The 14605-nt window shown below is 36.8% G+C and overlaps 1 protein-coding gene across 5 annotated transcripts in view; it reads left to right on the top strand.

Moving 5' to 3' along the window:
* The window catches only part of LOC126919631 (glutamate receptor ionotropic, kainate 2-like), a 283328-nt gene that overhangs the window by 72321 nt on the left and 196402 nt on the right, over nucleotides 1-14605 (top strand). For 2 of the 5 annotated variants that reach the window (XM_050729101.1, XM_050729103.1), the window contains exon 2: nucleotides 11227-11413. In XM_050729101.1, coding sequence (XP_050585058.1) covers nucleotides 11341-11413 — 73 coding nt within the window. In that variant the 5' untranslated portion in view covers nucleotides 11227-11340. Of the gene's footprint in view, nucleotides 1-9932; nucleotides 10057-11226; nucleotides 11414-14605 lie in introns of those variants that run through there. The other 3 variants (XM_050729102.1, XM_050729100.1, XM_050729105.1) reach the window with 3 other exon arrangements.

The following is a 14605-nucleotide window of genomic DNA, read 5'->3' as shown; positions in this document are numbered from 1 at the left end:
CGTTTATCATGAGTGAAATTTCCTTCTAACGTCTCTTTTCCTATTTTAAAAATCAATGAAGCCGATCAAATACAATTAAATGTTTTGTTACTGACTAATATTAAAATGTAGAAAAACAGAAAATATAGTAATAGTGAAATGTAGAAAAATTATTGTTTGTATAACATTGTGATTAGTATTATCACGGGTCGATAGAAATAAAATACAATTATAATAAAATTGATATGAAGTGAAATCTTATGTGAACAAAAAACCGTATTGTATTAAGATGAATATAACTTAGATATTTTAATAAGGTTCATAGTTCGTAGAAGTTTATTTATTTGTTATCGTGGCTACTAATAAAGGAATCAGCCCTTTTATTTTTGGATCAGTATTTTACGCAATTTCTATAAAACTTTTTTTTTGTATTTCGTAAAATTTTGTAAAGCGCTTTTGTTACGTAGAAGAAGTGTTTTCGTTATGAAAACAAAGAGGTAGGATAACAGACGAACAAGAAGCATGGTAAATAATTAATCAACGATAAACGGTTGAATTTCTTGGAATGCATGTAGCAGAAAATTTGACCCGGTGATATAAAATTGAGGAATTTAATGCACGCTACATGAACGCTCAGCCAATAAAGTACGTCGTTGTCAAGTCAGGAGAAACTTGGCAGATATATATATATGCCACGTGCATTGCACGCGTGCTTTTCGTTAGAAACATTGTCTGCTTGCTGCATAATCTCATGTTATAATTCGTTGTTAAAACAATGACGCTTCGATGCGCTATATGGTCCATTAGACACAGGGAAGGTATGGAAAATGAGAATTTTTGTTCTAAATATTCGATACAGAATTAATATTTGTAAGGAAGGAAGCAGTAATATCGATAGATATATAACCAACGCTTATTACACATGCAAAGTCCGGCTGAATAACATGTAAAAGCGAGCTCGAAGTAATTTCTTGTGGAAAATAAGAGAAAAATATAGAGCAAAATCTTTTTATTTTTGTTTTAGTTTTAAAGAAAATCAAGTTTGAAAATTTATCAAGTATACGTGGCTAATTACAGACTGGACTAAATAGTCGAAAGGAAATCATCCTGCGCGTGAAAATAAGTTGAAAATATCGAGTAAATTTTTTAAGGCTTCATTTTGAAGAAAATAAAGTTTGAACATGTTTAGTTAAGAATCAGTCTAGTACATGCATATGATAAATTTTTCAATTTATTTTTCTCAGAAATGAAGCGTCTTGTGAAAAAATCTTAATCTACATCGATCTATTTTTAGAATGTCTTTCTGTCGGTTACATAATCCTACTCAGTCTTGGATTAACTATGTTCAAATATACTTGGGAAATTTTCAAATTCGATTATCCCGAAAATTGAGTCAAGAATGAAAATATTTTATTCTACATTTTTTTCTTAATTTTTACAAGGAGTCACGTCGTTTCCGTTTTTACATGTTATTCGTATGGAGTCTATATATCCACGTTCCACGGGAGCGATGTTCTTTCGAGCGGTGTGTAATGTTTCAGTGGGAATGATAAAGTCGTTTTATGCGTATAATCCGCAAAAAGGAAAATCTAGACTATGCGTTTACAAGCTTCCCACACAGAATCAAAACAAGATTCGTCTACGTGGAGCGAAATGGAAGCCAGTCTATTTCTTGCACACGAATACGGTAATAGGATCGTAATGAATATTTTCCGCTCGGATGAGTTTCCATTGTGCAAACACGGAGAGAATAATTTCAAAGACCAGATTGTGGCATCGAATATAAAAGTATCATACCGTCAAATTGTCTTTAGTAACATATCTGCTATTACCTTCTATCTTAATTCGAAAACAATTTTTTATTTTTCTCAACGTATCAAGTAACATTTTTAAGTGCGTTTTAACGTGACTTTTAGAAAATTCAGCGAAGGATTTGGTAGAAATTCCAGTTAATGCAGTCTGTAGAGTACGCGTATGAAGGAACAATGGAACAATAATAATTGGATGGCGTTACGTAACAAGAAGTTAGCCCGTAATATCGAACAGCTTCTATAATTCAATAAAATTGTCGTTCCGTACAGCGACCGAAATCACTATTTGCTCGAAAATGTATCGTTGAAACGTGCGTGGCGCAACTTTCGTCCATTTCTGTTGCAGTTCTATTGAATTATACCGATTGTTTGGCATTGTAGTTCGTTGCATAATATTTCACTGCCACGTTCGTGTGCAGGCAAAGCGAATGCACATAGAAAACTACGTTTTTATATTCTTCGTAATACCAACGATAACGGTTGCGTTGTATAGCATTGTGGTAATGTTTGTACATATATCATTACATAAGAGAGTGTTGTAATGATACAAATATTGTAATGATACAAAATTGTAATGATACAAGAGCATGATAAGAATGGTAAAATTTTGAAAAATACATTATTCATTACGATTTCGTCAAAGAGAACTGTTTTTCCTTTTTTTTTTTTTTTTTTTTTTTTGGATAGAAGTTCGTCGACATATTTATGAAATCCATTCGACTGATCAAACGAACACAATTGAACGATATTTTTTTCAAAAAATTAACACCGCTTTCGCGAATATGGTTGACGTGTTTTATCTTCTGTCTCATGGACGACAAATCGCTTTATCGACAAGCCCGTGCAAAATCATCGTTATCGGCGCAATCTATTTTTCCAGTCAATAAAGGGAAAGCACGTATTTAAGCGACGTCAGCTATGAGTTATAACAAATTTTTTCGTCCTTAAGTTATTTTCGGTCGCGTTGTTGTTCAATCAGTTGTTTAACGGACGTTCCATCCTGATAAAACGCTCGTGTCCAATTAGTAACTGTTACTTCACTCACGACGTCATCATCGATTTTGTAATTCAAACAAACGAGAGACGCGAAACAGATGGTACATTACCAATTACACGTCCCATCGCAGATTTGTTGTCTTTTTTTAGATGTATTAATTTATCGTTTTAAACTGTACAAGAATGAAGACAATGAACTGCGGTTAAATAATGCAATGCACCGCTATATATCGCCAGTTAAATGAAATATTCTGAAATCTTTAACAAAATTAATTTGTTGACGTAGAAATTAAAATAAATTAGTTATGATTGGGCAAATGTTCAAGTAAAATTAAAACGCGGGTCGATGAACTTTAAATAGTCGATATTATCGTTAGTTAATTTGTTGACGAACAATTTTTTACTTCCTGCTTTTGTTGGTTAATAGCTAGGTATCGTACGACACTTTAGGTACGTTTCCATGGGAGGGTAAACGAAATTCAGATGGAAAATTTAGATTGTTTAAATTATTCGATGATATAAAAAGGGTTTCGATATTTCTTTGCCAATGTCGTTCTGTTTGATTCAATTCTCTTATTCTTTTATCACCGGTACTTTTTCCATTAGCAAATTTAAATTTAAGAAACATTGTACGATTCAATACGATTTGATATTTCTTTCACTGTGTTTGAGAGCAAAGAACAATTTCTCGTTATTTTGTGGTATACAGCTACATTAAATATGTTTACAAGAATATGAATTTGATATTGTGAACACATATTGTATATAAGGAATTTAAATTTTTCAAAACATTCATTAAATATAATGCCTAGTACATACAAATCATGTTACATTTTCTCGCCACACAGTTGCCAGTTTAAAAATCTGTCTAACAAGAAGAATTCTTATGAAGAATTCTTATATTTTATTTTAATTAATTTAATACTACATATCAATTATTCTTATCTCTCTCATCTCTCCACATCGTCAAATATTTTCTTTAAAACTTCCATTACAAAACAGTGGTGAAATTCTACATTTTCGATTTCATATCTCTCGGCGCTGCATTAAAGCCTTAACGGAGATTTTCTATCTGCGAGGCGATCTTCGCTTTTTTTGGGGATGAATTTAGTACGGGGAAGAGTACATACGTGCTAGTCGAGTTTCGTGCTTTCACCTGTAAATGGTGGCACGCAGACGCCGCAATACCCAGCATCCACATATAAACTGTGCATCTCGGTCTTTTATGAGCCGTCGTCGACGTGCATCGTTCCTTCAACTTTACAAGGTTGCCTGACACTACTGGCTGATTCGACGTGCAGGACATGCCATGCTATGGCGTCTTGGTGGCGAACTATTTGCTGATATAAAAATTCCTTTAGGTTCCTTTCGCTACATCACTCGGACAGTGTCTTGGATGCAGAATGTATTTGGCTACTGGTCTCCCAAGTCGATGTATTCAGAGGTCGTTGATATTCATTTCTTCTTTATTCGATTTCACGAGCGTTTATCTTACTGTTACTACAAATCTGTTTGATTTCCACTCGTGATCCTTTCTTTCGAAGACCAGAAGGAAAAGATCTGCCAAGTATTATAGAAAAATATTTTTGTCCATTTTCTGGTTTTGATAGTATTTATATAATATATGACATTAAATCCAAATTTGATATTTTGGAGTTATCCCTCTAGGAAACAGAGAATGTAAATTATAAGCGTTAACCATTGTTGATGTGTGTTATTATATTATTATCGTTATATTATTACAAATATCTAAAGGTGAAATATTCGGAGAAAATAACGTTTAGAATAAGACGAAATTGAAAATTAAAATGAAGAGAAAATGAGATATACTTTATTCGCCGTTCATATAAGGAGCAGTGTTTCTCGTTGCTATTATAGGTTCGGTTCCATCGATCTGAAGAAGGAATTTTATCCGCAAGCAAGAAACCGATCGAACAATCGAGCTAGAATAAAATATGTGTCAGTGAGGGGTTATCGGCCTTAGCCGAACGCTTTGTTGGCGAAAGTCCACGCGAAATCTCTACAGAATGCATCAGAAGACAATCGATACAAGACGCAGATCGTGAATTCGTTTCAGTCGACATTCTTCGGGATCTTCGGCAGTCCATCAAGTAGCGTCGCGGTTTATTCCAGTCGTAAATCGTGTTCCATGTGACTGATTTTTGACTTCATACATATTCAAGAGATTCCTCGACTCAACGTTCTCTGCTCGCCTCTGAAACCCCATGTACAACCAGCCTCGCGCAGCTATTACGTAAATTATGGCGAATGCGTGCACCTTCGATGCGCCAGCATTTCATAGCTCACCTGGCTCAGTCGAAAAATCTTCTTTGACCGATGCAAATGATAACTTTGAATAATTGAAGCGACAAGAAAATGCAATGTGGGGAAATTCGTTTACACAGTAAGATTTGAGATAAATGCGTGACGTGTTTAAAAATGAAGATAGAACAATAATTCAAACAAGAATTTGAATTTTGAAATGTTTGGTAAAGATTGAATTTTAAAATTAGTCTTCTAAAAAAACGCGGACTCTGGGTCGTCATATCTTTCTCATGGAATAGTCTCTTTCTTCCCTGATAGGAATTTTAAACCTTTTCCGTGTATAAGTAAAAGAGAAAATTGAATTACAAGTAAATACATCCCCTCGCAATCGATTCCTACTTTTCCTTTTCCTCTTATTCTACTAACTGATATAATCTCCACAATTCTTCTTTACCATTATCTTCGATTCTCGCTTTTCCTCGGCTTTTTCTTCTCCTTTATCATTCTGTTACGTAGGATAATCAATTTATCAAGATAATCACCCGCATACTACCTGTTCGAATAATAAATCGAGCGTGAAGCTGCGATATTTCGTACAGCTCTCTACCTGGTTTGTTGGCAAAGAGATGAAGTAGTTGGTTAAGGATTACGTAAATACATGGTTCCGGATCTAACAAATCTTTGCGCCATTTAACGGCGATCTGCGCACCGGAAATCTCTCGGTGGTACGAGTAGCCAAAAAGTTCGTCGATCTGCGTAATTATTTCCCATGAACAGAGAGGTTAAACGAATGAAAGAATAAAACTCGAAGGGACTGGAAAACTAGCTATGCTTGACAGATAAAAGGAACATCTGTATTTCGAGTCATTTGCAAAAAATTGCGTAATCACAACGGAATCTCTGATACTATTGGTTTTTTTTTATTTAAATACGCGCGATCATTTCCATTCGGGGTATGGATGAAATTTACAACCGTTTGAGAATTATTTCAAATATTTATTTCACTGCCAAATGACGTGATCGAATTTTAGGATTCCCCGACAGGGGATGACGCTACGCGTTACACGTTATTTCTATTCTCTCTTTATCGGCAAGTGACTCATCGCAGGAAGGGAAGTTGGGATGCGGAAAAGCGACTTCAGCGACATGGTCCGGGTGTTGAGATGCAAACGAGAATGGAAAGATAGAGAAAGCGTAAGGAACATCGTAGGAACGGCGGCGATGCGTTTTTCAAGAGGAACAAACGTTTGCGAAGAGAGCACGAATACCTTTCTCTTCCCTCCTCAGCTACGAATGTATGGAAAAATATCTTTGTCCTCGATTCTTCTTTGTAAACTCGATTCTTCTATAAATAGAAAGGAACTTCATTAAGGTAAAACAAACGAATAGAGGAGGAAGTAGAGATCAAACATAAAGAGCTTTTTAAATAATAAAACAATTTTATTGGATTTAATAATTACAATTCTGTTATACGCAGCTATGACGATTACAAGGAACACGATCATTTCAGTTTGATTTACCCGTAACACCGTAATCAAAATACGTCTTATCAAAAATGAGAAAACATGTGAATACTTTCCATTTATGCATCGAATCAACTTTTATCAACTGCTTACCTTGTCGTTCGAGAAACTAACTGTGCTTAATCAAAGAGTTCCTGTAAGTTCATTGCTCTCTGTAAAGCTCACAAAGAGGGTGTAAAAATAACACGTGGATATCTCGTTCGTCGAGGCGTGTCACGGTAGCTCCCCCAAGAATAAAACGTCCCTCTGTGCCAACTTACAATCTTCTGATCGAGAAAGAAGTGTTGGAACGTAAACCTCGTTATCCATTACGTGAAGAAACGAGGTGAACGTAGGATTAAACCTGGATAGCCACCGCGCTGTCCACGAAGAAGGAAGGAAGGAAAACCAAGGGTGAGACGAATGATCCGTGTTTGCATAAAAATTTTATGCACCCATGGATCGTAAGAGAGGATCTGTGCAAAGCTTAAGGTACAAAGGCAAAGGAGATTCATTAAAATTCAATCCATACCTTCGAACGACTATGGTGTTAGAACTATCCCTTTTTATTGTCTCCTCTCTTGGTACAAGCCTTTTCTTTCGGTCACGCGATGGATTCTACTAAGCTTATTCAGTAACCAAGATGCATCCACGCGGTGGTAACTGGCTATTTGTCCGCAAATGTCCGTGTGTGGTTGGACCTGGCTCGCATGGAACTCGAAACGGCGAAAACCAATGGGGAATTCGTGACAGAGAGATGACGGTTGCTGGCGTGTATATCCCTGTTGTGTGATACCGTTGGATCTCGGACGTTTGAGCGTGTATCGGAAATTTCACGGATGTGCGACAACGTGTAGCCTACGAACAAGCCACGTTCAATGCGTGCGAAAGATACCAACTCACTGAGACAAATCGATAAATTATGCGGAAAGAGAATTCCGTCACGAGAAATTAGCTGATAATTGGCTGATTTGTTATGCGCAGATTAAAGTCGCGGTTCGTTTCAATCTGATTCCTCGCTGGGATTTCATTATTAACTCTAATTTCGTCTTGGGAATAGTAAATGGTTGAATTGCCGAATATTATGGCCTTTCATCTGCAATTATACGTGAACTATTGATTAAAAATTGTTTAAGATACTTTCCTAATTAACTAAAAAATTTATCGTGATTCGAGTTTATCTTCTCTAGGACTAAATATTTGTTAGGTTGTAGGAAAAATATCTTCTTGAACTGCTTTTCTTTTAACGATGACATAAAATTCTGAGATTAGAATCAATTTTACCGAAAACAATATATTTATACGTTTATCATTTAATGGATTTCAGATTTTCTTGTTTCACAAAAAATAACTTTATTAAAGGAATGGAGTTATTTATTATAAACAAAATTAATGATTTTTATTGAAATGTTATTATACATAACTATTTATTTCTATTATATCACTTATACACATTTATACACACACACTGTGTATAATATATTTGACTAGACATTATAGATCTAGTAGTGTTAAGGATTAAAATACAATATTACTTGTACGCAACCTTAAGAAGTAAACTAATTCCAAGTAAGCGAGAAAGTATCTTGAATTCATGCGTAGCACCAAAGCTTTTCTCAATCTTCGAGAAAAATTTTAGTCTTATTTCGCTATAATGCATGAAAGATTGCTGCTTATCTTCTGTAATAAACCAAACGCGTGTCTTTGAACTTCGAATTGAATAAGCCGCATCTGAATTATTTATACATTTCCCGCATTCTGGGAGATATTGGGAAAAATATCGATTACATATAAATTTCTACATGGTTCATCGTAATCTTTAAAGCTTCCCCGATACGCGTTTTCGTGAATTTCCATGATGCTGTGACGTCAGGCTCAGTGAATTGTAATTTTCAAATTTATGATAACGATTTGCCGACTTTCGGAAATTGGGCAATTGCCGTGGCGCGCGTATATCATTGCCTGTTCGTTGCTCATCTATGCATTGAAAATTTACGAATGTGCCCCAGTGAACGAGTCACGCCATTCACGATGAATGCCACTCCACCATGCTGGCGAAGAATCAGAGAAGAAAATGATAAATTATGCAGAAAGAGAATTATTGGCTGTCAAGACGGGAAAATTGGTCGGCGATGAGTGTCTTGGAGCACTCGTAGTTGAATACTTGATTCTGTGCCGACGAATCCGCGGGACTTTAAATTTTCACTTCTTAATTTTACGTGTTTGTACGCATACTCGATCTACGTTCACTAAAACTACGTTCACATTTTGAGTAACATAGCGTACGATCGGTTCGATTTGTTTTGATATGCAGGAAGTGGTACAAATGGAATGTACTCCAGATGAAAAAAAGAAATTGAAGACATGGAATAAAAGCTTTTATATCTTTGTTCTGAGATCTTTTTTGGATAGTTCTAGCATCGTACTTTTTTATATCTATGAAAAAAGTTATGTTTTATTAAAATATTAATATCATCTATTAGACATAGAACGTAATGGAAAATACACAGCGAAAGGGAATATTCGTGGACAATAAATTTTATTAGAAATTCTTAAAAATGTTTGCCAAAAATGTTTGAAATTCTGATTTCCGTAGTAAATTTTTACGAAGCGACATTTTTTCTATAAGGTAATAAAATTCATCGTGCGTCAATATCTTGTTTCATTGTCTATTCTCCACTACAATAAACAGAAATATATGTGAAGACATTAATTTACAGCAAAAACCATCAAAGTGAGATGTAATTAAATGCATACGTTTTTGGAAATAAGGCATCGGATGATTTTATTACATTTTTTCGACTTATATTCTCACGTAGAATGATCTCCTCCGTATTATTTACGCAAAGGATAAATTTCCCTTTGCTCAAAATCTAAGTGGAATACACATAATTTACTCAGCTCACTTTGACAGACTTTTCTACACACGCAGCATTACTTTTATTTGCTGATGTGCTTATACGTATTGACTACGAGATTATTTGCACTTGATTTACCTGTCAATATTTATCAGGCTATCTCGATCACGATAAATCGTAGTCCATTCCACTGCAATATCCAACGTACTATAATAATTCTCAATTTTTCAGTGCTTACATGCAAGATATGAATTATACTTTATCCATTGAAACAAATTACACGTCGAAGTCTGTAACTCTAAGCACTTAAGAACGCGTTAAACTCATCGCGCTATTTCGTTTGCAATCTCGTGCAGATGGTTTCGTGCAGATCGATAACGCGAGTATCAAACAAAAACAAAAACTCGTGCGAAAAAAATCCAATCCACGATTTTGACTTACTGTGCCTTTTTTTTTCGTTTCGTTTGTTTCGCGTTACATTCACCCTGTTATAGATCACGTTCGTTTTTCTGTTTATGGAGGATTTCCGATCGACGGGGATAGTCGCAGAACCGGTTACGGATTGAAAATCATTTTTTGGAAAAGGGAGATCCACCTGGAAAAGTGTAGACTGTGCAAATAGAAAAAAATCACCGCGAGGATCTGGTAAATACCAGCAGAAAACTTCATCCGCAGGTCGAATTTAATGAAAAAAAAATTTTTTTCCCACCATGCCCACATGAAATTTCAACGCCGCACCGCCAGATTCTGCTCACATTCACCGGGTTTTATTTTCTTTATTTTCTTCGGCTGTTGCGTTACGATGCCATAGTTTTCTCGCCTGCCACGCTGTGGAAAAACCTGTACACGTACCTATACATTGTTGTAACCGCGCGTCCACATTGTATGCTCGCGAGAACAGCCTCGAGCTGAAGCTTAGAAAAAAGCACGCCAGTCGTTGCTTTTATTTTCCACTGGGTTTATTCCGCGCTGTTTTACTTATTCTTCGACATCGTCGCGTCTTGCTGGCTGCTGCTCTGTGACACCGATTTTTTTTTTCCAAGTCCGTCGTGTAGGACGATGAAAGGGATGCTCTTCAGTAGTACGGCTTTTAGAAAATGGTATACTTCCATGGACGCGTGATTCACTAGATTCAATTTATAACGGTACATATAATATCCTTCTATTGAGTTATTTTCTCCTATTTACTAAATAAAATTGTGATGTATGGTATAAAAATGTTGGGTTAATAGGAATTTAGTGATAGTTTTATGAATGGAAAAGTAAATTAACTTACTATAATGTGCCCATCTGTTTTGCTTTGTAAATATTTGAATTTTGTATAAACAATTTTGCGTACAATTATTGCGCAGTCAATAGTAAATTGTTTTACTAATTCTCAGATTTTCGAATTTCTGTAATTCCAGGATTTGTATGCATTCATAGAGAATTCGGCGGTGCAAAATTACACAGAATTCATGTAATATGAAAAAATATATAAAGTTCAAAGTAATTAATGCTTTAGATTATTTCGTAGTCTCGAAGTGTAACGATCGAGAAAACGTTGACAAGTGACCGATAAAATCTTCAACCATATCAAACATCGAATCACACCATTACTTCATTATCCGCTGTCCTCTTTTCCGTTCGATGACAACAGGCCGAAGGGGCTCGGTATCGACTTCTAATCCGTGGCACGCCGGTCGTTACGATGTCATCGAAGGGAAAGCGAACCTTCGCTCTCTTTCTCCGCGCCAGAGGATATATTCTAGGGCCGGACGCGAAGGTTTTGCGTACTGCATTTTAATGAACTCACCATCCCATCTTGTTTTCCAGCGGTGTGAGTCTCTCCGCCAGAAGGGAGGCGCAGGCTCCCGTGGGGGGCACAGGGGGAGGCGGTGGCGTCGGAGGCGAAGGGGGGAGAGGCGGTGGGGCGGACCGGAACCGGAAATGGCTGCGAGGTGGCTCCTGCTGGCGCTCCTCGCCGCCCACGCCGCGGCTCTTCCTGATATCATTAGGATAGGTGAGTATCTTTCCAGTCTCCCTTCTCGAGTTAAAAGGCTCTACCTCTCTCGCCCTTTTTCTCTCTGCTCTAGACTCTTTTTCTTTTTCGTTCTTTCTTTTTCCCTTAGCGTTTTCTACCCCGTTTTTCTCGTTCGTTTCATTTTCGCCGACCATTTCACCACTGAGAAACGCGACGAACGACACCACAGCGACGAAATTGTAATCGATACGTCCCTTTACCGAAAGCGTAGGAATTTTGGAAGCTCGACAAGAATTTAGAATTGCGATTACACGGTGAATTAAAGGGACGATCATGTAATCCGTTAAGCAGAACGTCGCTGCGATTAACGCAGATGATCGGGCAATATGATTTATGCGGAATTAAATAGATAGGGTGCTCCGGAATTTTATTGAAAGTGAGTCTCGTGCAAATCCAACGATGCAGCTTGGTCGGCAAATTCTTTTATTCCTACACTTTGTTTTTTACATCATGCACCTAAAGTCATGCAATCCCGTATCAACTGCTTGTTCCTGTTCAGTTGAGAATTAAATTACTTAATTAGGTGAATTCATTGGGTAAATTCATTAAATCTACAACCCTATTTTCTAACTTTCGAATTTCGTTTCATTTTAGACTTCGCTTGAACTATAAATTTGCAAACACGATATATTTTGTTTTTTCATTTCTTCTATATCTGAAAAATTCCTTGTGTATTACTCGGGACGAGTATCACGATACGAAAGATTAATAATATCGCAGAGAAAAACGTGGTCTCGCTTCTAAATGTCGCGCAAGTAGAAACACTCGTGCATAGTCAGACAAGCAGAATCACGAACGTTCTTGGAATGCAGAGACTGTGAATAACGCTGTACGCGTGATGTCCGCGTTAAAGTGATAGGTCATGATCACCTTGTGATTCCAGCTAACAATAGTGTCTGCTACTAGTTTAACGTTGCAATCTAACGTTGCAATAAAACCATCGTGCGGACGTTATGCAACTTATTGTCGATGAATTCGCATTGTGTCGCTCTACACGAAACATCCTCTATGCGTTTTTACTTTCCGTTTATTTGTTTATCACTGTGTCAGATTTATTTTTTAGCAAACATCCATCGTTCGTTAAAAATTGATAGATATAGTTATAAGATATAATTATATAGAACACAAAACGAACAATTGAATGCATTAAGACGGCACGACAGTTTTCCATATTTGACAAGAGAACTTGCAAGTTTGAACGTATATCGGACAAAGGTCGTACACTACTAGCAACAGATATTAGGAGATTTACGCGTTGCATTTATTAAAGAGCTTCATTTCTTTTTATATTTAGTATTTTACATTCTAAGGTAATATAATTAATTTTCCACCCCATGATACAAAAAGTCTTGGTTACGAGGAATAAAATGGATCATAAAAGGAATAAAATAGAGACCAAACGAAAGGAAGCGTTAATCTTGGCGGTCGTAAATCTCGGTCGATTTGGTTCACCACGGCATGGCGTCAAGATAAAGCTTAGGCTCGTCGTAAAACCTTGATCTTCTAGTGGAACTAGTTATCGTTAGATAGGTATATATATACCGATTCGTTGAGGCTCATCTACGAGTGAATTGTTCCGATGAGGAGCATTTAATCGTACGACGATGGAGTTATGATCTGGCATAAAAAGAACGCTGATACCATCGATCTACGTAAAAACGAGCAAGTCTCACTCGAAACTTTATCTCAACCAGCCGATTAGTACTCGAGTGCGCGCGTGTGACTGTACTCCGAGCTCAGTTGCACTTCGATTCGCCCTTTCTCTGCCATTTTTCCTGATAAACCGTCGCCGTTTCGCCGAATTAATAGGGCTTGAATATTCATTGATTGTTAATGAATTATTTCGCGTCGGCCCCTCGCGCTCGACAACTCTCGACTGCGAAACAAAAACGGCAAATTGATACCGTTTCGATACGCCGCGCCAACCGTATATCCGGCTAACGTTATACACAAAACACCACGCTGCCGGTTTAATTACTCGCGCGAGAAATTTCCGGCAGGTTGTAGTGAATAGCCGCGGAACAAGACTAGCTTTAATTTCGCTGTTGCGACTGGCTAAAAACGTTGCGAAATTATTGGTAATTAAAAAGAGACATTGACTCACACTTTGCTCTCGATCCGCACTGCCGAGCGTAAGCAAAGATTATAGCATAGAGCCATGATAAGTAAATTTTTCTTGATTTTCTGATGTTAGTATCGCTTTATAGTTAAACAAGAGAATTCTAATATGAAATTGATGTACAATATAGCGTAGGATTTTATTATTTATTTATTTAAAATGGATTAAACAGGAAACGATGGTTATTTAACGTGAACTAAATACAGTAATGTGCTATTACTAAGACAATTAAATAGTTAATTTATAACTCTCGTCACCATGGTTCCAACGCTCTCTTTCACGCGGACCATCTTCCTTGACAACGCTGACAACATTCTCACTTCTCAACTCACATTGACTGTTAATTCGTCTTTCTTCCTTAAGCATCCCTTTGTCTTTTCTCATAGCTAGACCACGTACGTATTTAACAACCTGTAGGCTTTTTCTCTGCGTAAATATTCAACTGAAGGACCGACGACACATTGATGTGCCTGTCAGCACTTAGGCATTCTCGTGACATTGTTTATGGTTCACCCGATATTTCTTAGGCCATTTGTCCATGAAATTACAATAGTGAATCTTAAAACTATAATTTATCCTTCCATGTAGTCACATCATAATGAAAGAACATCATAATGAATATGGATGCATCGAAACGCGAACTTATTTGACGACCTAACAGATTCTTAAGATTATTTGCATTTTAGTCTCTAGATGTTTTACTGTCAAGACGACAGTTTATCAGAATCTACTTTAACTGTAGCTTTACTTAAAATTGTGGTACTACGTTTATTAGAGTCTCTTGCTTTTTTATGAGAACACAGTATTCGAACTATGTCCCATCTTAAAGTTAATCGACGGCCGACCTTTAACGAGAGACGTAAATCTATCGCGTAAATTCTATAAATTGTGGAGTCAGGTTGGCGCAGCTGGTTTGCTAAGTTACTTTACGACGCGCACGAGATTAAAATCAATTTATGGCGCCAATTCCTTCCTCCTATCGCGTTGAATTCGGCCAGGATTGAACTTGTTCGACGTTTACGCGGTCGAACAAGAATCTCGAGGTTTTCTTA

Source organism: Bombus affinis, chromosome 8 (assembly GCF_024516045.1).
Source record: "Bombus affinis isolate iyBomAffi1 chromosome 8, iyBomAffi1.2, whole genome shotgun sequence".
NCBI classification, from domain to species: domain Eukaryota; kingdom Metazoa; phylum Arthropoda; class Insecta; order Hymenoptera; family Apidae; genus Bombus; species Bombus affinis.
The sequence above is the reverse complement of the archived record's forward strand: the minus strand, read 5'-3'. Positions and strand labels throughout refer to the sequence as shown.